The sequence below is a fragment of the Podarcis melisellensis genome (assembly GCF_964234715.1).
Source record: "Podarcis melisellensis genome assembly, chromosome: 2".
NCBI lineage: Eukaryota > Metazoa > Chordata > Lepidosauria > Squamata > Lacertidae > Podarcis > Podarcis melisellensis.
Genome location: NC_138529.1, coordinates 108,256,366 through 108,278,194, shown reverse-complemented (window position 1 = coordinate 108,278,194; position 21,829 = coordinate 108,256,366). Strand labels below are relative to the sequence as shown.

The following is a 21,829-nucleotide window of genomic DNA, read 5'->3' as shown; positions in this document are numbered from 1 at the left end:
GCTAGTGCTTCTATCTTGTTGTCTTTCACACTGCAGCAGCTGCTGCATTATGGAACGGTGGCTTTTGGACTGATATGCCAGCATGCCACTCTTAATTTCATTTACACCAGTGGACATGGTGTGGCACAACAAGAAAATTACTGGACAATGTCACTACTCCCCCCCCCCCATTTCCACCACGCATGTGGGCTTCTGTTCCTCCAGGATTCACCTTTGGAAATTGGCAGGGAAAAAACCTGCATGTCAATTGTTGTTGTTGTTGTTGTTTAGTCGTTTAGTCGTGTCCGACTCTTCGTGACCCCATGGACCAGAGAATGCCAGGCACCATGTCAATAGTAAAGGTAAAGGGTAAAGGGACCCCTAACCATTAGGTCCAGTCGTGGCCGACTCTGGGGTTACGGTGCTCATCTCGCTTTATTGGCTGAGGGAGCCGGCGTACAGCTTCCAGGTCATGTGGCCAGCATGACTAAGCCGCTTCTGGCGGACCAGAGCAGCGCACGGAAATGCCGTTTACCTTCCCGCCAGAGCGGTACCTATTTATCTACTTGCACTTTGATGTGCTTTCGAACTGCTAGGTTGGCAGGAGCGGGGACCGAGCAATGGGAGCTCACCCCGTCATGGGGATTTGAACCGCCGACCTTCTGATCAGCAAGTCCTAGGCTCTGTGGTTTAACCCACAGCGCCACCCACATCCCTGCATGTCAATATACCACCCCTAATTTTATCACTTTATTCCTGCCTTTTTCTGGGTTAATGGGGTGTTGCAAACACACACACACACACCCGAAACAATGACTGCTGAACTTCCAATTCATTCCACAAGTGGCTTTTATGTCATGTGAAAGCTCAGCTATAATACAGGGATTAACAGATAGAGAAGTGTCAGGGAAATGGAATAAACTGCTGTTGTGGATGCTGGGTCATGTGTGATGCAGCAAAAAAAAGAAGAAGAAGAAGCTAACTCTATGGAGGATGTATGGCGGCTAATGGATTGAGGTTAAATTCTGACAAGACAGAAATACAGTTCTTGGGGGGCAGGGGGGAGGCTGGTGTGGAGGACTCCCTGATCCTGAATGGGGTAACTGTGCCCCTGAAAGACCAGTTGCGAAGCCTGGGAGTCATTTTGGACTCACAGCTGTCCATGGAGGCACAGGTCAAATCTGTGTCCAGGGCAGCTGTTTATGGTATGCAGGCTAAGACCCCATCTGCCCGCAGACTGTCTCACCCGAGTGGTGCAGGCTCTAGTTATCTCCTGCTTGGATTACTGCAATGTGCTCTACGTGGAGCTACCTTTGAAGGTGAGGCAGAGGGCCTTCTCAGTAGAGGCACCCACCCTGTGCAACACCCTCCCATCAGATATCAAAGATATAAACAACTACCTGACATTCAGAAGACGTCTGAAGGCAGCCCTGTTCAGGGAATGTTGGAAGCTGCCCAGAGTGGCTGGGGAAACCCATCCAGATGGGTGGGTTACAAATAGTAAATTATTATTATTACTATTATTATTATTATTATTATTATTATTATTATTATTATTATTTTATTCTAAGCTGCATCCACAGAAGTATAGTGTCCCAATCAAGGGAAGTAATAGTACCACTCTATTCTGCCTTGGCCAGACCACACCTGGAGTACTGTGTCCAATTCTGGGCACCACAATTTAAGAAGGATGTTGACAAGTGGGATCGTGTGCAGAGGAGGGCAACCAAGATGATCAAAGGTCTGGAAACTACATAAGCCTTACAGGGAACGCTTGAAGGAGCTGGGTATGTTTAGCCTGGAAAAGAGGAGACTGAGAGAAGATAGGATAGCCGTCTTCAAGTATCTTAAGAGCTGTCACATGGAAGATGGAGCAAGATTGTTTTCTCCTGCTTTGGAGGGTAGGACCTGAACCAATGGCTTCAAGGTACAAGAAAGGAGATTCTGATTAAACATGCGGAAAACTTTCTGACAGGAAGAACTGTTTGACAGCAGAACTGTCTCCCTCAGGAGGTGGTGTCCTCTCCTTCCTCAGAGGTTTTTAAGCAGAGGTTGGAGGGCCACCTGTCATGGCTGCTTTAGCTGAGATTACTGCAATGTGGGGAGTTGGAAGTGATGACCCCTGGGTCCCTTCCAACTCTAAAGGATGCTATCTTCCTATTTGCTTGCCAGAGCAAGAACATGAGAAGAGCCTGGTTGGATCAGCCCCAAAGTCCATCTATTTCAGCATCCTGTTCTCACAGTGGACAACCAAATGCTGATGGGCAAGTCCCAAGCAGGACCTGACAGCAAACACACTTGCCCTGGTGATCCCCAGCCATTCATGTCTCTGACCATGGAGAGAACATAGCTATGGCTATCCATGAATTTGTCCAATCTCCTTCCCTCTGTCTCACCAGAGTGCTCTGGTTATCTCCTGCTTGGACTACTGCAATGTGCTCTATGGGGGGCTACTTTTGAAGGTGACCCAGAAACTACAACTAATCCAGAATGCAGCAGCTAGACTGGTGACTGGGAGCGGCCACCGAGACCACATAACACTGGTCCTGAAAGACCTATATTGACACCCAGTATCTTTTCAAGCACAATTAAAAATGTTGGTGTTGACCTTTAAAGCCCTAAACAGCCTCGGCCCAGTATACCTGAAGGAGCATCTCCACCCCCATCGTTCTACCCGGACACTGAGTTCCAGTGCCGAGGGCCTTCTGGCGGTTCCCTCAATGCGAGAAGCAAAGCTACAGGGAACCAGGCAGAGGGCCTTCTCGGTAGTGGCACCCGCCCTGTGGAATGCCCTACCACCAGATGTCAAAGAGAAAAACAACTACCAGACTTTCAGAAGACATCTGAAGGCAGCCCTGTTTAGGGAAGCTTTTAATGTTCGATGCATTACGGTATTTTAATATTTTGTTGGAAGCCACCCAGTGTGGCTGGGGAAGCCCAGCCAGATGGGCGGGGTATAAATAATACATTATTATTATTATTATTATTATTATTATTATTATTATTATTATTGCCATTCTTTATTTCTGTAATCCACCCACCAAGAAACCTGTGTGTTTTAAAGAAGTAGGCAGATGTGGATAATAGCTGGATTTTATATTTTGGAAAACGGGAGCCCAGCCATTGTGTGTTTCATCTTACCAATAGTCCATGGTGCAACAGGAAAACCCCACAAAATCTCATTTGAATGTCTGCTTCGACTCCCACACACGACTCCATAACATCAGCCAACACCAAGGCTTTCTTCCTCCCCTCCTCCTTTATTTAGATACAATAAATTCATAGACTGCAAACATAAATATTTTCAGAGAGGTGTGCCTATTAACGACAAGACAGTGTTGCAAACAACAGAGATGAAAATCACAAATCTTATGAAGAGTTCTTGGGGAAATTGAAAACTTGCATGCTGTTTTGTGGCATTTGGGTTTGCCTGGTAAAGGAATTACCGTCATGTCAGTTTAGGGATATGAAGGACGTTCCTGTATGAGAGCTCTCCAGGCCATATACTCCAGGCTTTGTACACACTAAACCATGGGTAGGCATATTAAGGCCCGGGGGCCGGATCCAGCCCAATCACCTTCTAAATCTGGCCCGCAAACAGTCCAGGAATCAGCGTGTTTTTACATGAGTAGAATGTGTCCTTTTATTTAAAATTTATCTCTGAGGTATTTGTGGGGCCTGCCTGGTGTTTTTACATGAGTAGAATGTGTCCTTTTATTTAAAATGCATCTCTGGGTTATTTGTGGGGCATAGGAATTCGTTCATTCTTATTTTTTTCAAAATATAGTCTGCCCCCCCCCAAGATCTGAGGGACAGCGGACTGACCCCCTGCTGAAAAAGTTTGCTGAGCCCGTAACTAAACCTTTAAAGCACATCAGAGAATTCCAAGCACAGTAGGTCACCCCTCACAGATACAATTCCTTGCATGATGTTAAAAGATGAGAGTGTCCATAATTCTTTGAAGGCAACGCGTTCTGAATGTGATTTAAAGGTATAGCGTCCACAGAGCCAGAGAGCGGTTTGAGGCCCTTGAACAGCAGGGTCGAGAGACTCTGATAGCATCAAGACAGGGGTTCATAAACTCCCCCCCCATCCCCCATGGACAGTAAGAGCAGTTTGGCAGTGGGACAAACTTTCTTGAAAAGTGGTGGACTCTCCTTCATTGGAGGTTTGTAAACCTCCATCTGTTGTGGGTGTTTTAGTTGTGATTTCTGCATTGCAGGGGGTTGGACTAAATGACCCCTGGGGTCATTTCCAACTCTACTTTATATTATTCTATGACACCTTGAAAAGTGCTGAGGGTCTTGGCCGGCCACTTTTTCTGCCTGTTGTGGCAATTGCAAGTCCATAGAATTCAAATCGCAATACAACACAGCATAAACAGCGACCATTTTGCCTGGGGGTTCCGTTCCCAGCCCAGCTTCCCCACACAAAAGTACGTCCCATCCCATTACACCCCACCCCTGTTCTGCCCCACCCTGTCCCCATTACACCCCGTTCTGCCCTCTTCTGGGTCCAAAAGGACTCACACGTCGGCAACCACGCATCAGTTGGACGTGCCCAAAATAGCCACCGCCTGTACAGTATAAGAAATAAAAGAAGCTATAATCAACAGGACTATTTGATGTGGTGGATGTTCCGCCAGCCGTCTTCAACCACAAATCCAGATAAATGCTATGGATCATCTGAATGAAGATCATGGACCACAGCTTGGTAACTCTTGATTAAGATGCTCCTTTCTCTCATGGACGGACTGTGAGTTCCCCATTCCACCCATAAATCAAGAACCAGGCATGGACCTTTTCCCCAGAGAATTTTGCTTTCGGAAAGGTAAAGAGATGGGCATCAGTATCACCGTCAAAAAATCCTACCAAGCCCTCCGAGTAGTCCAGGGAAATACGGATCCTACTCGGGGGATGGCACAAGGACAAATTTGTCCTAGGATTGGCAGTAATTGACTGGTACTGCCCATCAATATGCTGTACCCCCCAGTATCCCCCCTCTGGTGCAAGGAGAATTTTCCCATTTCTGTTTGCAGACTCCCTCACGATTCCCACACCCCACCAATCGCCCCCTTCCACCACTTCCACTTCCCAGCAAAATTTCCCCGAGTTGATGCCCTGCTGGCTTAGGACGCTGTTCAACAAGTCATATCTCAGAGAACTACTGTTCACACTTTGTTTCATGTATCTCCATTTCACACTCTTCAGGTTTTCTGATACGTAGAGCTGGGGATGAGCTGTGCTTGGATCCAGAGTCAAATTGGCTGTGAAGAGGAAAAAGAGATCACAACCTGTTATTCAGTCCCTAGAACCAAAGATTAAAAATGAGGTTCTTTAATCTGCCATTGCCGAAGAATTGATGCTTTTGAATTATGGTGCTGGAGGAGACTCTTGAGAGTCCCATGGACTGCAAGAAGATCAAACCTATCCATTCTGAAGGAAATCAGCCCTGAGTGCTCACTGGAAGGACAGATCCTGAAGCTGAGGCTCCAATACTTTGGCCACCTCATGAGAAGAGAAGACTCCCTGGAGAAGACCCTGACACTGGGAAACATTGAGGGCACAAGGAGAAGGGGACGACAGAGGACGAGATGGTTGGATAGTGTTTTCAAAGCTACCAGCATTAGTTTGACCAAACTGCGGGAGGCAGTGGAAGATAGGAGTGCCTGGCATGCCCTGGTCCATGGGGTCACGAAGAGTCGGACACAACTAAACGACTAAACAACAACAAAATTTGCCCCAGTGGGTAAAAAGATGGTGACCAAGCAAGAGAAAATATGTTTGGAAAGACTATTTTTAATAAGCAGAAGATCAACTAATGCATGTCAGAACTTCTCCAGACCCCCTTTTCTATTGTACGTTCATGATTAGTTGTTCTCATGGTAGTATTGGCTATGCCATTTTGCTTTCAATGTTTGACTTACAAAAGTTTTGTTGCTGAATCCCCCTGGAAAAACAAACAAAGCCACCAATCTCAGAGGAGCCCTCAGTTTATAGAAGATATAAGTATAGTAGTGTCAAAAAATAAAAATCAATGGCACCTGATACATAAGTGAATCTTGGGGATGGGAGACATAAAGAACAGCATTGCATGGATAGGCAGAGTCCCCAGATCCCCCGCGGTCCCCCCGTCATGTGGAATAACGACTCAAGACAATGTGCTATGGGATTAAATTGGCCACAACTTTATTAAATTTCAAATGTGGGTAGACCTTGGCTCAGGCATTGGGCGTTCTCCCTCCCCAGTCCCCAGCCGGGGACCTAGGGAGCATCAGGGTTATCCAGTGTGTGTGTGGGGGTGGGTGGGCCGGCTCTGGAGAACATGTGTTCAAGCAGAGATAGCCGCCCCCCATTACGCCGCCACCGCAGGGGAGAGCAATGACGACCTTTTGGCGTACGGTCAAAGCCTCCCTTCAGAAAACCCCTTTAATGGGGAACCCTGGTATCACCGCCGCAAAGAGGAAGATGGACTAAAGGATTCCGCCCAAGGCCTGATACCGCCAAAGTTGTGACGTTTTGCTATGGGAAAGGCAAAACCTGCCAATGCAGGGAAATTCCTTTCCGGCCCTTTAACAGTGACCTTAACGTAGCAGCACCCGCATACCTGTGAAGAAAAGTTAACCTGCAAAACCTGTGAAGAAAAGTTAACCTGCAAAATAAGACATTAACTGAGGGTGGGTAGGGTGGGAGAAGCTCTGGAGCCAAGTGAGGATTCCCAGGTAAGATCCTCCCTCTATTGTGCGGGCAGGTAATCCCTCCCCTACCTGGCCTGGTCTCCTTGGCAACGCTTCCCCCAGGTGGGATTGGACAACTGACTGAGGTAGGCAGAGACCTCCAGGTATCCCACCTGAGGGAAGGCAAAGCCAAGCCTATGCTGTTGGAGCCGCTCCAGATCTAGGGGTTACATGCGTCCACGCAAAGGGCGCCCACCGTTTTAAGCGGGGAGCGGTCATTATATTCAAATGATGATTACATTTCCTGTTCACAGGATGTTTATGTTTGCTATTGCTTTCCTTTCTCTCTCTGTGCCTGAACACGCTAGCAGGCGGTCATGTTTTTCTTTGTTCTGACCAACGTTGAATAAACTTTCTAAATTATGCTCTCCTGCTGTGCAACTTTTGCTGTGTGAATTCTGCTGATAGAGTGTGCACCAGCCTAAGAATGTGGCAATCTATTTCTGAGGCTTCGTGTCGCTAATTGCTGATACTGCACGTCTACGGGGGATCGATGGACGTCCGGAGTCTGGCTGGAGGCAGTGACGGTCGATGTCTCCCTGGCAGTATCCCAACATAGAATATGAATATGCAGTTTAACTATCACACTAGTCGCTTAGAGTAGCTGGGGCAACCCAGGGTGGGCTATAAGATAATAATAATAATAATAATAATAATAATAATAATAATAATAATAATAATAATAATACTCAGAGGAACAGAATGCAGATTAACTTTTACAAGCAATTATTATGGCATGCGGATTCCCTCTGCCCCCAAACTGAGTTCAGTAAAAGTGGGTAGATAGAAACTTTACCTTTTTTTACATAAAAATGAAACACCAGGGATCAAATGCGGCCCTCCAGGACTCTCTATCTGGCCCTATAAACTCCCCCAGGCCACACCCCTTGCTTGTCACACATCACAACCAGAATGTTTACCTGGCTGGAATATTTCATTGAACTCTGACTATGCCCGTTGCTTCTCTGGTTGGAGGATAGTTCTCTCTCTCTCTCTCTCTCTCTCTCTCTCTCTCTCTCTCTCTCTCTCTCTCTGTGTGTGTGTGTGTGTGTGTGTGTGTGTGTGTGAGAGAGAGAGAGAGAGAGAGAGAGAGAGAGAGAGAGAGAGAGAGAGAGAGAGAATGTCAGGGCTGGCATGATTTATTTTTGATAAACCCATGCTGGGTCTTAGTAATCACAACATCCTTTTCTAAATGCTCACAGACTGACCATTGAATTATCTGTTCTAGGACTTCCCGGGTATCAATGTCAAACACACCAGTCGGTAGTTACTTGGGTCTTCCTTTCCCCCCGCCCTTTTGATGATGGGGACAACATTTACCCTCCTCCATTCTGTAGGGACATCACCTGTTCTCCAAGAATTCTCAAAGGTAATAGACAAAGGCTCTGAAATTACACCTGCAAGCTCCTTGGATGCAGCTCATCAGGCCCTGGAGATTTGAATTCATTTAAAGTAGCTTGGGACACAGGTGGCGCTGTGGGTTAAACCACAGAGCCTAAGACTTGCCGATCAGAAGGTCAGCGGTTCGAATCCCCGCGACGGGTTGAGCTCCCATTGCTCGTTCCCTGCTCCTGCCCACCTAGCAGTTCGAAAGCACGTCAAAGTGCAAGTAGATAAATAGGTACCGATCCAGCGGGAAGGTAAATTGCTACTCTGGTTCGCCAGAAGCGGCTTAGTCATGCTGGCCACGTGACCCGGAAGCTGTATGCCGGCTCCCTCGGCCAATAAAGCAAGATGAGTGCCACAACCCCAGAGTCAGTCACGACTGGACCTAATGGTCAGGGGTCCCTTTACCTTTACCTTAAAGTAGCTAGGTGTTCCCTTACTACCTCTTTTCCTATCTTGAGCTGCAGCTCCCTCCTTACATCATTTATTCTGTTATCACCAGGTTGGGTATCACTTTCCTTTTGGGTGAAGACAGAGGCAAAGTAGGTGTTAAGTAGTTCTGCCTTTTCTCTGTCAACCAATAGCATTTCTCTGTGTTCCCCACACAGAGGACCTACCACTTGCTTGTTCTTCCTCTTACTTAAGGCATAGCTGAAGAAACCTTTTTCATTACAGTGGTACCTCGGGTTAAGAACTTAATTCGTTCTGGAGGTCTGTTCTTAACCTGAAACTGTTCTTAACCTGAAGCACCACGTTAACTAATGGAGCCTCCTGCTGCCACTGTGCTGACGCTGCACAATTTCTGTTCTCATCTTGAAGCAAAGTTCTTAACCCGAGGTAATATTTCTGGGCTAGAGGAGTCTGTAACCTGAAGCGTATGTAACCTGAAGCGTATGTAACCTGAGGTACCACTGTATTTTTAACCACTCTTGCAAGCCTGAGTTCATTCTGAGCTTTAGCCAGCCTGATTTCCCCTCTGCAACTGTTGGCTACTTGTGTATACTCCTCCTTTGTGATTTCCCCTTTTTTCATTTCTTATACATGTCCTTCTTAACTCTCAACTCATCTGTAAGCTCCTTATGCAGCACACCGGTTTCCTTAGATGCCTCCCACATTTCTTTCTTGTTGGTATTGTCTGCATTTGGGCCTTCACTATTTCTCCTTTTAGAAACTCCCATCTTCTCATTGAGTATTTCTGACCACGGGATCACACCCAGTAGCTCCTTCAGCTTTCAGAAATTGGTCTTCTTAAAGTCCAGAGTGTGAGTCCAACTACACTCAATTTTCCCTCGCCTCTGTTTCCTGAAACCCAGGAGAACATCATCACTTTCTCCCAAGTTTCCAAGTACTTCCACTTCATCTATCAGTTCCTCCCTATTGGTGAGGACCAGGTCCAAAATAGATGATCCCCTTGCTGTTTCTTCCACCTTCTGGGAAATGAAATTGTCAATGATGCAATGGAGGAATTCATCAGACCTTACACTTTGAGTCCCAACTCAAAGTGGGGAAGCTGAAGTCCCTCATGACTACTATTCCTCTCCTTTTTGAATGTTTGGTAATCTTCTCTAGTAAGGCATCATCTGAGTCTTCAGTCTGGCTTGGCAGTCTATAGCAGACACCCGCAGTAAGATCAATGTCGTTTCTCTCTCCTACAATTTTAACCATATACTCTCAATCTGCTTTTCATGCTCCAGTTCATAGATTTCATCACAAGTGTACACATCCTTTATGTACAATGCTACTCCTCCTCCCTTCCTGTTTGGTCTATTCCTTTTGAACAGGCTGAGGTTCCAAGAAGAACCAGAGAACTAAAAAACACCTGGTGGTTAAAAAAAAGCTCAAGAGATCCAGCACTTAGCCGACACTCATGATGCACAGAGTTTCTTTAAAGCCACAAAGACCATCTATGGGCCAATAAATCATGGCATATGCCCCCTACGCTCAGCAGACGGTATCACACTTCTAAAAGATAAAGAAGCTATTGCACTGTGCTGGAAAGAACATTACTAACATCTCCTTAACCACAACTTCCCCGTAGCTGCTAAGGGCCTCTCACAAATTCCGCAAAAACAAATTAGAGATGAGCTTGCTGTATCTCCAAATCTGGGAGAGTTGCGTACAGCTATTAACCAAGTGAAAAACAACAAAGCCAGTGGACCTGATGGGATACCTGCTGAAATCTTCAAAGTAGGCAGAATTGAACTTACAGAACAACTCCACAAGCTCATTGAAAAAATATGGGAAAGAGAAGAAATCCCAGCAGACTTTAGAGATGCCAAAATTATCAGTATCTTTTAAAAAGGTGACAGAGCTACTAAGGCATCTCTCTATTAGCTGCAGCTGGCAAAATTCTTGCAAGGATCTTAGCAAACCGTCTCGTAACAATATCCAAGGTGACCCTTCCTAAATCCCAAAATGGTTTTTGGCCTTCTAGGGGGACAGTGGACATGATTTTCACCACTCAACAGCTTCAAGAAAAATGCAGAGAGCAAAACCAACCCCTGTATATGGAGTTTATTGACCTGACTAAGGCTTTCAACACTGTAAATAGTAATGCCCCGTGAACTGTCCTTCTGAAAATTGGCTGCCCAGATAAATTTGTAAACATTATTCGGCTCCTCCATGATAATATGAAAGCAACAATCGCAGACAACAATGGCCTTTTTTTTTTTTTAAAAAAAGGGCTCTTTAATCCATACAGTTATAGGAGCATCAACTGCAGCTACAGTAAGCCTGCCTGTCATATTGCATGATGCGGTCTGAGCCACAAGAGCCAAATTATGCTATCAGACCAGACTGACACTCAAACACATCCTCCTATGTCTGCAGAAGAATGGGACCATAGTGGCTTGGGGTGTGCGCAGGTATTGTCCACAGAGCTAAACTGGCACGGAACTGATACCTTCCTATATCTGCATTTGATGAGTGGGAGAGAACTGAAAGTAGGCACTAGACTCAGAAGCTGGTTACCATCACAGTGAACAGTGCCATCAAATATTGCATTGAAAGCTGACTGTCAACAGAAAGGGACAAAATATGTCCTGGCATTGCGCTCGCTGTGGGTGGAGGGAGTTTCTAAGAGACTACCAATTCAAATGAACATTTTATCCACTCCCAAATGTGGAGGGGCCCTTAGCCGGGTCACTTCTGCACCTGGAGTTGAGTTCTGTATCTGGTGCCAAAGTAGTTACATATAATGGATGCATCTGAAGTACCAAAAGGTCAGGGGGTTACCTGTCAGGTGGCTGTTAGGTGATCTGCAAGGGATGCATTTTTGCCGACAACTCTGGATCTCATGTGGATTTGTTTTCTCAGCAGGAACCTTGGAAGCTTAAAAAAAAAAAAGCAAAAAAAAAAAAGCTTGGCATCAGAGCAAGGCTTTCATCCATTTTGCCGTCATGCAGAGAGCTCTTCTTATACATAGAATGTCAGTCTGTCTATCATCCAAAATACATCTTCTTATTTAAGGTGGTGCCCACAACATAACTCTGAAGCACATTCAAAGCATGCACACCCAAAAAGGAACCCTGGGAGCTGTATAGTTTACCACCCACAGAGATACAATTCCCAAGTACCCTCAGCAGACTACAATTCCCAATATTCTTTGTGGTGGACGGCTGTGTTTTGACTGTATGGTACTGTGAGTGCAGTGCTATTTTTCTAGAAAAAGAGGTGCTGGAACTCACCATGAACACCTCCCTTTGTTCTCTTATAAGGGCGATGGAGCCCGCCTGAGAGGTGCCAGAACTGAGTTCCAGTGAGTTCTAGCTGAAAAAAAGCCCTGTGTAAATGTATGGTGTGTATGGAACCCTGGTCATAGACCTACAGAGGAACATAGAGAGGATCGGCTAGGAAATATTATAATAATAATAATAATAATAATAATAATAATAATAATAATAATAATAATAATTTATTACTTATACCCCGCTCATCTGGTCGGGCCTCCCCAGCCACTCTGGGTGGCTTCCAACATTAAAAACACAATAAAACATCAAACACCCCCCTTTGTTTTCCCTTATACAATGGTAACTCGGTTTATGAACTCTGCAAAACCGGAAGTAGTGTTTCGGTTTGCGAACTTTACCTTGGTCTACAAATGGAAGCCGAATGGTGGAAGGGCACCGGCAGTGGGATGCCTCATTAGGGAAAGAGTGCCTCAGTTAAAGAACGGATTTGGTTTAAGAACGGACTTCAGGAATGGATTAAGTTCATGAACCGAGGTTCCACTGTACACGGGTTCTGTTTCTCTTTTTTCTTTGTGACTCACCATGTTTGATGCACATATAGTTATGCTCTTTTCGAACTTCCAATTTTTTTAAAAAGAAAAGAACAGCCATGCCAAAGCAAAACAAAAACCTTAAAAACTTCCCTAAACAGGGCTGCCTTCAGTCTTCTTGTACATAGTAGGCTGGTGTTTGGGTTTTAGCCCTGGCTCCTATTTTTAGACTACATGACGAAACTGTACAATTACCAGACAAAATCATGAAGATCAAAATGCACTTCAGAGCGACGCTCACTGCCAGCAAAACCCCAAAAACCATTCCAGGCCAGAAGAACATGGAAGAAGAAGGATCTGTGGAGAACCAAATGGTGTGAAACTCAACAATACAGAAAGTGTACGTGAAACCTTTAGCAGCCAATTGAGAGCTTTCATGATCTAAGGGCACGTGGTGGTGTAACTTGATCTGAAGTTGAAGTCGGTCCACATCTGGTTCGTGACTGAGCGGAAATAAGCAGCCTACAGTCATAGTACATGGGGCCACTACAGACAGTGGCGCAGCTGCATGCTCCGCTACCGGGGGCGGAGAGCAGGCGAGAGCATGGCTGGCCACCCACGAGGGCGTGGCATGTGTTTTGGGGGTGTGGCGTGCTGCCTGTGGGGGCATGGCACCCGCCGCCTGGCGTGTGTCCAGGGGGGCTGCCGCGATGGCACCCTACTGGAATAGTCGTGCAGGGGGTGGTCCGCTCCCTCCACACCCCCGTTCCTCCATCAGTGACCACAGACCCCACAGCTATCAGGATCCCCGGACGGTGAGCTTTCGTTTCTTAAAAAAAAAAAAGCATCTGAACCTCCTAAAAAGAACGTTACGAAACCATGTATGAAGGTCGCTTTCCAATAAATTTCTGTGAAATGAAACAGTTGCTCCCTTTTAGTGTTTTTAGTCAACGAGTCAGAGCTGTGACTAACAAGTGTGTGCTTTGTACACCAGGCAACAGAAGTTGCCTTAAGAGCTGCTGTCCCTACCCACCAGCTGCGACCCTTTTGTGCAATTCTCCTGCGTTTGTTTCATTTTCTAGTTCTTGGAATCTCAGTAATTTACCTTCCTCCCCCCTCCCCCCAGCAACCAGGATGCATCTTTCCTCCGGTGGCCCAGTGGCCAGATCCAGCCCAATCACCTTCTAAATCTGGCCCATGGACGGTCTGGGAATCAGCATGTTTTTACATGAGTAGAATGTGTGCTTTTATTTAAAATGCATCTCTGGGTTATTTGTGGGGCATAGGAATTCATTTTTCTACTTTTTTCTTCCAAAATATAGTCCGGCCGCCCCCCCACAGGGTCTGAGGGACAATGGACTGGCCCCCTGCTGAAAAACTTTGCTGACCCCCTGCTAGCTACGTCTGGGACAAGTAACTTGCTCTATGCTCCCCTCAGCTGAAAATAAACAACAGCCATGACCCTTCTCCTCCTCATTTGTCCTTCAACTTCTCACTTGTCTGTCAAGTACTTGCCCTGTGCCTTATGTTTGTTTTTCTGTTAATGTATTTACAAAATATTTTTTCTGAAACTTAAAAGAAAGGCTAGCTAGCTACATCGGTTGAAAACCAAAAGCAATATTTTGATCCGTACCTTTGGCCTGAGCACGAGGCGGTATTGCGGGCAACTCTCCTCTCTCTGGTCCAGTTGTCCTTTGCTTTTCATTCGCCATGTTCATCAACTATTTGATCTGACTTATTCGCTTAAAGAGCACCACCCTCCAGAAAAGGAACTAATGATTCCTCAAAGCTCTGAAAATCTGATAAACGTCAGGGAAGAACCCACACAGGAAGTGGTCATGCAACTCTTAAATTCAACTATTTTCGGGATGAGCCAGCCTCTGACATTTCTCACTGAAATTGCTCAGTTATACAAAATTTAAAGGGATATCATATTACTTTAAACCAGGGTTTCCCAAACATAGGTCTCCAGCTGTTTTTGAACTACAACTCCCATCATCCCTAGCTAGCAGGACCAGTGGTCAGGGAGGTGGGAACTGTAATCCAAAAACAGCTGGAGACCCACATTTGGGAAACCCTACTTTAAACAGTCGAAGGTCCGTATAGTAAAAGCTATGGTTTTCCCAGTAGTGATGTATGGAAGTGAGAGCTGGACCATAAAGAAGGCTGATCGCCGAAGAATTGATGCTTTTGAATTATGGTGCTGGAGGAGACTCTTGAGAGTCCCATGGACTGCAAGAAGATCAAACCTCTCCATTCTGAAGGAAATCAGCCCTGAGTGCTCACTGGAAGGACAGATTGTGAAGCTGAGGCTCCAATACTTTGGCCACCTCATGAGAAGAGAAGACTCCCTGGAAAAGACCCTGATGTTGGGAATGATGGAGGGCACAAGGAGAAGGGGGCGACAGAGGACGAGATGGTTGGACAGTGTTGTCGAAGCCACAAACATGAGTCTGACAAAACTGCGGGAGGCAGTGGAAGACAGGAGTGCCTAGCGTGCTCTGGTCCATGGGGACACGAAGAGTCAGACATGAGTTCACCCAAGTCATGTCATGCTTTCCTATGGGACAATTGGAAGGGCACTGAACTTGAATTTTTATTATTATGGTCACAGACCAGTTATGGCTCACAATATCAGGAAAATCATAAAACACAACAGGAATACATTGAATTGCAATTGGGTATAACAGAGACAATACAGATATGGCAGTTAATATATATATATATAAAATCCTGATCACTAAAATATAACCTAAAACTGTCATTTAAAACCTTAGTCATTTTGGTAGTACGGCTTGTTCCCTAAGTTTTATGGCAGTCCCACAGAATTTGGCCACCCTTAGCGTGATCTCTGGATCCTTGTCCTCTACCAGGAGTTTTAGACATTGAAGTTCGGAACCAGGCACTGAACTTGGACCATGTTTAGCGGAGCTGTGGGCGACTATCAGCTGACCATAAGTATCATCTTGTATTTTGCCTAAGCCGGAAAAATGCCTTTGGACAACCCTGGAAAGCAGTTTCCTTTGCCACCACTGGCTGCTGAAAAATAAGGTTGTCAGTGTGCACCAAGGTGTCCCATGCCTCCACAATATAATCAGTTATTGTCCTTAGAGAAAGAGGAGCTGAAAAACCAAGAGAAAATATAACTGCAGAGTCTAAATTATGAGAACAATGTGTGAGACTGTGTTGCATCTTTACTGATTCCATTGTGCAGATGTTATGGGAGAATTCTTAACATACAATTTACCTTTTGGGGTGGAGGATAAATAAATGTGAAGAACTTCACCCCTTTTCTTTTAAACTGAAGGCTGTCAAAATTGTTACTATATTTATAAAGCACCAGTACTATAGATGAGAGTTTATAGCGTAGTATCACTGCCACAAAAATACAGGTCCCTGTAGGCAGAGATCAGCAGCCTGACTGCTGTTGAATCTAAACCTCTTTTTTGAATGCCTCCAAAACCAGCAGTTCCAGAAAGCCAGCGTGGTGTAGTGGTTAAGAGTGGTGGACTTGTAATCTGGTGAACCGGGTTTGATTCCCCGCTCCTCCACATGATGCTGCTGGGTGACTTTGGGCCAGTCACACTTCTCTGAAGTCTCTCAACCTCACTCACCTCACAGGGTGTTTGTTGTGGGGGAGGAAGGGTCTTCTGCTGCTTCATGGTGACATGGCATGTACTCAGAGACATTCCTTGGAAGGAAGATGGCTACTCCATGATAAGAATAATCAAAGTTTTGAAAAAATCTGAAAGTCCACATACACACATACATAGTTATGAAATTTAGTTGAGTAGTACATTTGACACAACAATCCTTCAGAATGTATTGGAAAAATAATATAGAAATGTTTATTGTTTTGTGTACATTCGATTGTAAGATAAAACATATGTGAAGGGACTTGACATGAAGTCAAAATTGAAGAAAAGATTTTGTAAGATAAAAGGGGGAAATATTTATTTTCTTTATTATCATTTTTTTGGGGGGGTGTCTGTACATATGTGTGTTTTTGTATGGAATGTTTGGAAGGAAATAAGATGGTAAATAACAAATAAGCTAAATATTGGTGTATGCAATTTTTATTTCTCAATTATATTTAGTAGTTGTACGGTTGTAATTTTTTTGTAACATAAAATCATTCAATAATTTTATTTTTTTTAATAAAAAAAACACAACCTTAATCTTTCCTTCTCATCATTAAGTGCACTTTTGTATTCAAATCAGGCCTGACGACAATGATGTGGCATTTGGGAAGGAAGATGCAGCCCAGGAGCCCACCACTGGAAGCCAAGATGGAGAAGAACTGCACAGCCACCACGTATTTCCCCTTGGTGCTAAGGTAAGTTGGCACAAAGGAGACCCAAACACTGCAAAACACCAGCATGCTGAAGGTGATAAACTTGGCTTCGTTGAAACCCCCAGGGAGCTTCCTGGCGAGGAAAGCAACTGTAAAAGAGATGGCAGCCAGAAGGCCCATGTAGCCAAGGGCAGAATAAAACATAGTGACGGACCCTTCATTGCACTGCAGAATTGTCTGTCTGACCTGGGAATCCATGTCCAGTTCTGGGAAGGGGGAATAACTTCCGATCCAGGCAATACAGATGCCAAACTGAAAGACAGAACCAAAGAAGACAATGCCATTTGTCAGACTCTTTCCCACCCACTTGCTAATTCTGTTCCCTGGTTTTGTGGCCATGAATGCCAAAACCACAGTTATAGTTTTTGCCAGCACAGAAGAGACGGCAACCGAGAAGATGATGCTGAAGATGGTTTGGCGGAGAAGGCAGGTGACCTTTTGAGGCTGGCCGATGAAAAGAAAGGAGGACAAAAAGGAAAGCAGGAGAGAAACGAGGAGGATGTAAGTGAGGTTTCGATTGTTGGCTTTAACAAGTGGAGTGTCTTGGTTTTTAATGAAGATTCCCAAAATAGTACCTGTGATTAGGCACAAGAATAGGGCAAAGAAAACCAAGGTGACCCCCAGGGGTTCTTCATAGGAGAGAAAGACTATAGTCTTGGGGAAGCACTGATCCCTCTCATTGTTTGAATATTGATCTTCTGGACACTGATGACATTGATCTGCATCTGAAAGAAAACATTATTTTTGTACATCAAACCACAGAAATCTCTGTATCATCAATATATTCCCTACCTAAATGGAGCATCTTTTTTTCTTTTTAGTAATTTTATTCAATATTCTGAATTGTACTGCAGTTCATAAGCACAGTGAGTTTATGAGGTTTAAGGTTTCTTTACAGCTGGGTTCGGTTTTCTGTGTCTGTCTCATCATTTAATCTTGTGTTTGTGTGTGGGTATGTCTGCATTGTGAGTATATTCTACACCGTCCAGCAGATACCAAATTTAGCAAACTAATCCCCTCTGCAGGGGCTGCTGTGGATCAAAATTTCATGTCTCTGTTTTTTAAAAAGAAGAAATCAATGGCCATTTTGGTTTTGCAGTGCAGTCAATTGGCTTTTCAGGAGATTTGTATTTACTGGATCACAATCTGGATTTGAATTCAGTGCAGGTCAGATCAGGTGTGGAATGAATCAGGTCTGATCCAGATTTACAAGTCATGACTGCAAACCAAAGTGGGGTCAAGTCTATGCACAGCTTTTCTGCCATTGCAGTTTTGTGATTTGCAGTGTAGCACCACTGAAACAACTCATGACAAGTCTTGAGATTTCTTTCCAAATGTCTCTTTTTAGATCTATTATGATTACCGGTACATTCACAGTGAACTTGCTCTTCATCCCTCAGAGCCTGCTGTTCTTTCAAAGCTGTTTTACCTGTGTGACTAGAAATGGCTCCTTCTAGGCATGGGGCGCATTTATAGCAGCAAATTTGCTGTCCTTCTGGTACCACTTTGCTGGATCCAGGCTGGCAGCTTTCTGAACATGTGGAATGGGGCCTTGTCTAAAGGGCATCAAGAAAACAAACAGTATTTTAGGAGCTCTTGCATTCTCTGTAGGTACTATACCATTCTGCTCTCTGTCTTAGAAAACTGAATAATAATAATAATAATAATAATAATAATAATAATAATAATAATAATAATAATAAATTTATTTATACCCCGCCCTCCCCGGCCAGAGCCAGGCTCAGGGTGGCTAACACCAGTAAAATTACAGTAAATTCATAATAGTGGGGGGAAAAACCAATTTAAAATACAGGTTAAAATGCAATTTAAAATGCAGCCTCATTTTAAAAGTAACCCATAGATCAAAACCATAAGGGGAGGGAGAACATAAGGGTCAGACTGAGTCCAAACCACTGGATCAGGTTCCTCATTCTTGCCTTAGAAAATGATCTATATCTATATCCAGTGTTTTCTTTCTTAAAAATAAAGTTTAGGGGTACTCTCATTTTCCTACTCACATTGAAATACTGCTTCTCAATGAGACCAAACTTAGATTCACAAAATGTTTAGGGGTATGTGTACCCCTGTGTACCCCCAGTAATCATACAGCATTATTATATTTAAATAACAAATGTGAGGTTGCAGCTGAGACCAGCTTTTACATTTACTTTTGCTGTATTTTTCGCTGTATAAGACGCACCAGACCACAAGATGCACCTAGTTTTGGGAGGAGGCAAACAAGAAAAAAATAATTCTGAATCGCAGTGAAAGCAGCGATCCCTCTTGCTGTTCTGGCTTCCGGGATAGCTGCACAGCCTGCATTTGCTCCATAAGATGCACACACATTTCCCCTTACTTTTTAGGAGGGAAAAAGTGAGTCTTATAGAGCAAAAAATACGGTACAGTGGTGCCTCGCAAGACGAAATTAATCCGTTCCGTGAGGCTCTTCGTATAGCGGTTTTTTCGTCTTGCGAAGCAAGCCCATTGACAGCTTAGCGGATTAGCGCTACAGCTGTCAAGCGGCTTCCAGCGATCAGCTGTTAAGCGGCTTATCAGCGGAACAGCTGATAAGCGGCTTAGCGGCTTAAGAAAAGGGTGAAAAAAGCGAAAAACCCCCGCAGGGGGATGCAAGATTTTTTTCGTCTTGCGAAGCAACCCCATAGGGGAATTCATTTTACGAAGCGCCTCCAAAACGGAAAACCCATTCGTCTAGCGGGTTTTTCGTGTTGCGAGGCGTTCGTCTTGCGGGGCACCACTGTAATTTGAAATGTACATCTTCCAGCTCTCAGCTTGTGCTCCCAGCTACTACAGGACAGCATAAAACACGAATACACTCCCCACCTGGTTGAACCATTTGGGCCACACAGTGGCCTCTTCGTCGATGGTCATCTCTAGACCTGAGGACTCCTGGGTCTCCAACTTCCCCACTTTCACTCTTACGGCAGTTTGGTTAGGAAATGTGACCAAATTCACAATATCGTAGTCAGCCACCAGCTCTCTATTCTCATCAAAATGCACCTCGTCCTCCGTAGTACTGTTGAAACGGACGCTTCTCAGAAAAGGGGGGAGCTAGTAAGAGAGAGAAAGAGTCTCAACATCTGTAAATGAATTAGCTTCATCTCTTCTTCCATCCCAATCTTCATTTTTAAAAATTTATTTGAAAGAAACTGAGGTAGTCCTTGAATGTGGCAACAAGTGTGGAAACAAGTGAAAACAAGTTTGGATCTATGATTTTTTTTGGGGGGGGGAGGAATTCATGAAAACAATTGTTTTGCTCAGTTCCACAGCTACACACACTTCACTAGAAAAGTGATTCGTAGAAGAAAATTTTTAATTAAACATTAAATAGAACAATGTTCTTATGGTATGAACACCTTTTCGGTGTGAAAATGGTGGAGAACCTGTTATTATTCTCCTGACTGTTCCCAGAAAAGTTATAATGTAACTGTGGGTTCAGTGGATTGTCTTCCAAGAGGAATTAGATTTACAGTTTCTTTTTTAAAAAAAACCTATAAAGATTTCAGTTATGGCAGTTAACAGTAGACTCTTGCTTTTATATGGGACAAGAGAATTGAAATGGGTCAAATCGTGATAGGTCCTTTAGTGGTCATTCAAAATCATTAGTCCTTTGCTACAGTCCAATGAGAATACAGATTTCCAGGCAGAACCTGAAGACTGGTCAGAGAGGACTTTAGTAAATAGATTAGCAATTTAGTTGAATCTAGCCTAAATGGTTAGCAACGGGAGACACACTTTATTTAAGCTGTGTAATTATAAATAATTGGTGGGGTTTGTAACCCCCAGTTTACACAGGCCGGGTTCTTGACAAGGGGTGACTCTGTTGAATTAGCAGGAGTGAGCAGATGAATCAATCAATCAATCAATCACAACCAATGAAGAATTGCGACAGAATGACACATGGAGGGGCAGAGGCCAAAAGCAGAACAGAAAACAGGAAGGACACAGTGAGGAATCACTTCGGTGGGTTGCATTATTCAAGTACCCTTTTTCATCTGGCATACCAACAGCCATTTTATGCCCCAGATCACCAGCTCAGAATTATTGACTTAGGCAGATAGGTAAAGTAAACGTAAAGGTACCCCTGACCATTAGGTCCATTCGTGACCTACTCTGGGGTTGCAGCGCTCATCTCACTCTATGGGCCGAGAGAGCCGGCGTACAGCTTCCGGGTCATGGGGCCAGCATGACTAAGCCACTTCTGGCGAACCAGAGCAGCGCACGAAAACGCCGTTTACCTTCCCGCCAGACTGGTACCTATTTATCTACTTGCAATTTGACATGCTTTTGAACTGCTAGGTTGGCAGGAGCTGGGACTGAACAACAGGAGCTCACCCTGTCACAGGGATTCGAACCGCCGATCTTCTGATCAGCAAGCCGTAGGCTCTGTGGTTTAACCCACAGCGCCACCTGCGTCCTTAGGCAGATACTATCATAAATTGGAGCTGGCTTAGAAACACGGGAAACAGCTTTATACTAAGCCTGGCTACTTCTCTATCTGGACACATTTTTAAAAACCTCTGATTAGCGTTGCCTCTTTAGGAACTCGGGCAGAGGCACTTCTTCACCTGCTTACTTGAATCCTTTGAACTGGGAAAGCTAGGAATTAACCTCAGAAGTCCTGCATGCAGAGCAGACATTCTACTGCTGTGCTACAGACCCTCACTAGTGGTATAGGGAAAAATGCAAGTGGCCAGAGTTTAACGGGTCATCCAGACTTGCACTTGTCCTGATTGTCCCACAGTTTCTAGGTACAGGTCCAAGCAGTTTTGCACTTGTCCCACTGCTTTCCTCTGGAAAATCCACTCTTTAGTGATGAATTGGAACAAACAATCCAGAGAGAACCCAGTTGGTGTTTTTTTCTGGGGAAAGCAGTGGGGCAAGGGAAAGTCTGAATGAATGTTATGGCTTGGTCTCTCCCACAAACGCGAGAGGACTCTGGCTGTTAATTTATTGCTTTATTTATTGCTAAAACAACAAACTAGGACTGAGCTCCTCTATTCATCGTCCTCCCCAGAAGATGGAGTTGCCCGGACTGAGCTCCTCCCCCTCCCCCAGCACGGAAGCCCCCACTTTCTCTTCCAGTATCTTTCACATCTCAGCCACTTTTGAGATCCTGCGAGATTTGGGAGAGAAT

At 44.7% G+C, this 21,829-nt stretch overlaps 2 protein-coding genes across 2 annotated transcripts; both read right to left on the bottom strand.

Annotated features, from left to right (window-relative positions):
• Positions 1-4,484: 4,484 nt before the first annotated feature.
• Positions 4,485-14,135, bottom strand: LOC309365103 (zinc-binding protein A33-like). The gene is made up of 4 exons (XM_081903262.1): positions 13,954-14,135; positions 12,576-12,677; positions 11,336-11,431; positions 4,485-5,245 (listed from the first exon to the last, which is right to left on the bottom strand). The coding sequence occupies exons 1-4, from the start codon at positions 14,036-14,038 to the stop codon at positions 4,722-4,724; spliced, it is 807 nt and encodes a 268-aa protein (XP_081759388.1). The 5' UTR covers positions 14,039-14,135; the 3' UTR covers positions 4,485-4,721.
• A 2,359-nt stretch (positions 14,136-16,494) lies between these two features.
• Positions 16,495-21,418, bottom strand: LOC309361094 (vomeronasal type-2 receptor 26-like; the record flags this gene model as incomplete). Its single annotated transcript, XM_081896047.1, has 4 exons — positions 21,261-21,418; positions 19,516-19,743; positions 18,104-18,230; positions 16,495-17,399 (listed from the first exon to the last, which is right to left on the bottom strand). The coding sequence occupies exons 1-4, from the start codon at positions 21,330-21,332 to the stop codon at positions 16,495-16,497; spliced, it is 1,332 nt and encodes a 443-aa protein (XP_081752173.1). The 5' UTR covers positions 21,333-21,418.
• Positions 21,419-21,829: the final 411 nt, after the last annotated feature.

Excerpts from the sequence above, each read along its gene's own strand:
- LOC309365103 (XM_081903262.1), bottom strand. The coding sequence starts at position 14,038 with ATGAACATGGCGAATGAAAAGCAAAGGACAACTGGACCAGAGAGAGGA. Across the intron at positions 12,678-13,953 it reads GCCTCGTGCTCAGGCCAAAG|ATCCTTCTTCTTCCATGTTC; the intron begins GTACGGATCAAA and ends GGTTCTCCACAG. Across the intron at positions 5,246-11,335 it reads ACCTAACAGCCACCTGACAG|CCAATTTGACTCTGGATCCA; the intron begins GTAACCCCCTGA and ends TCCTCTTCACAG.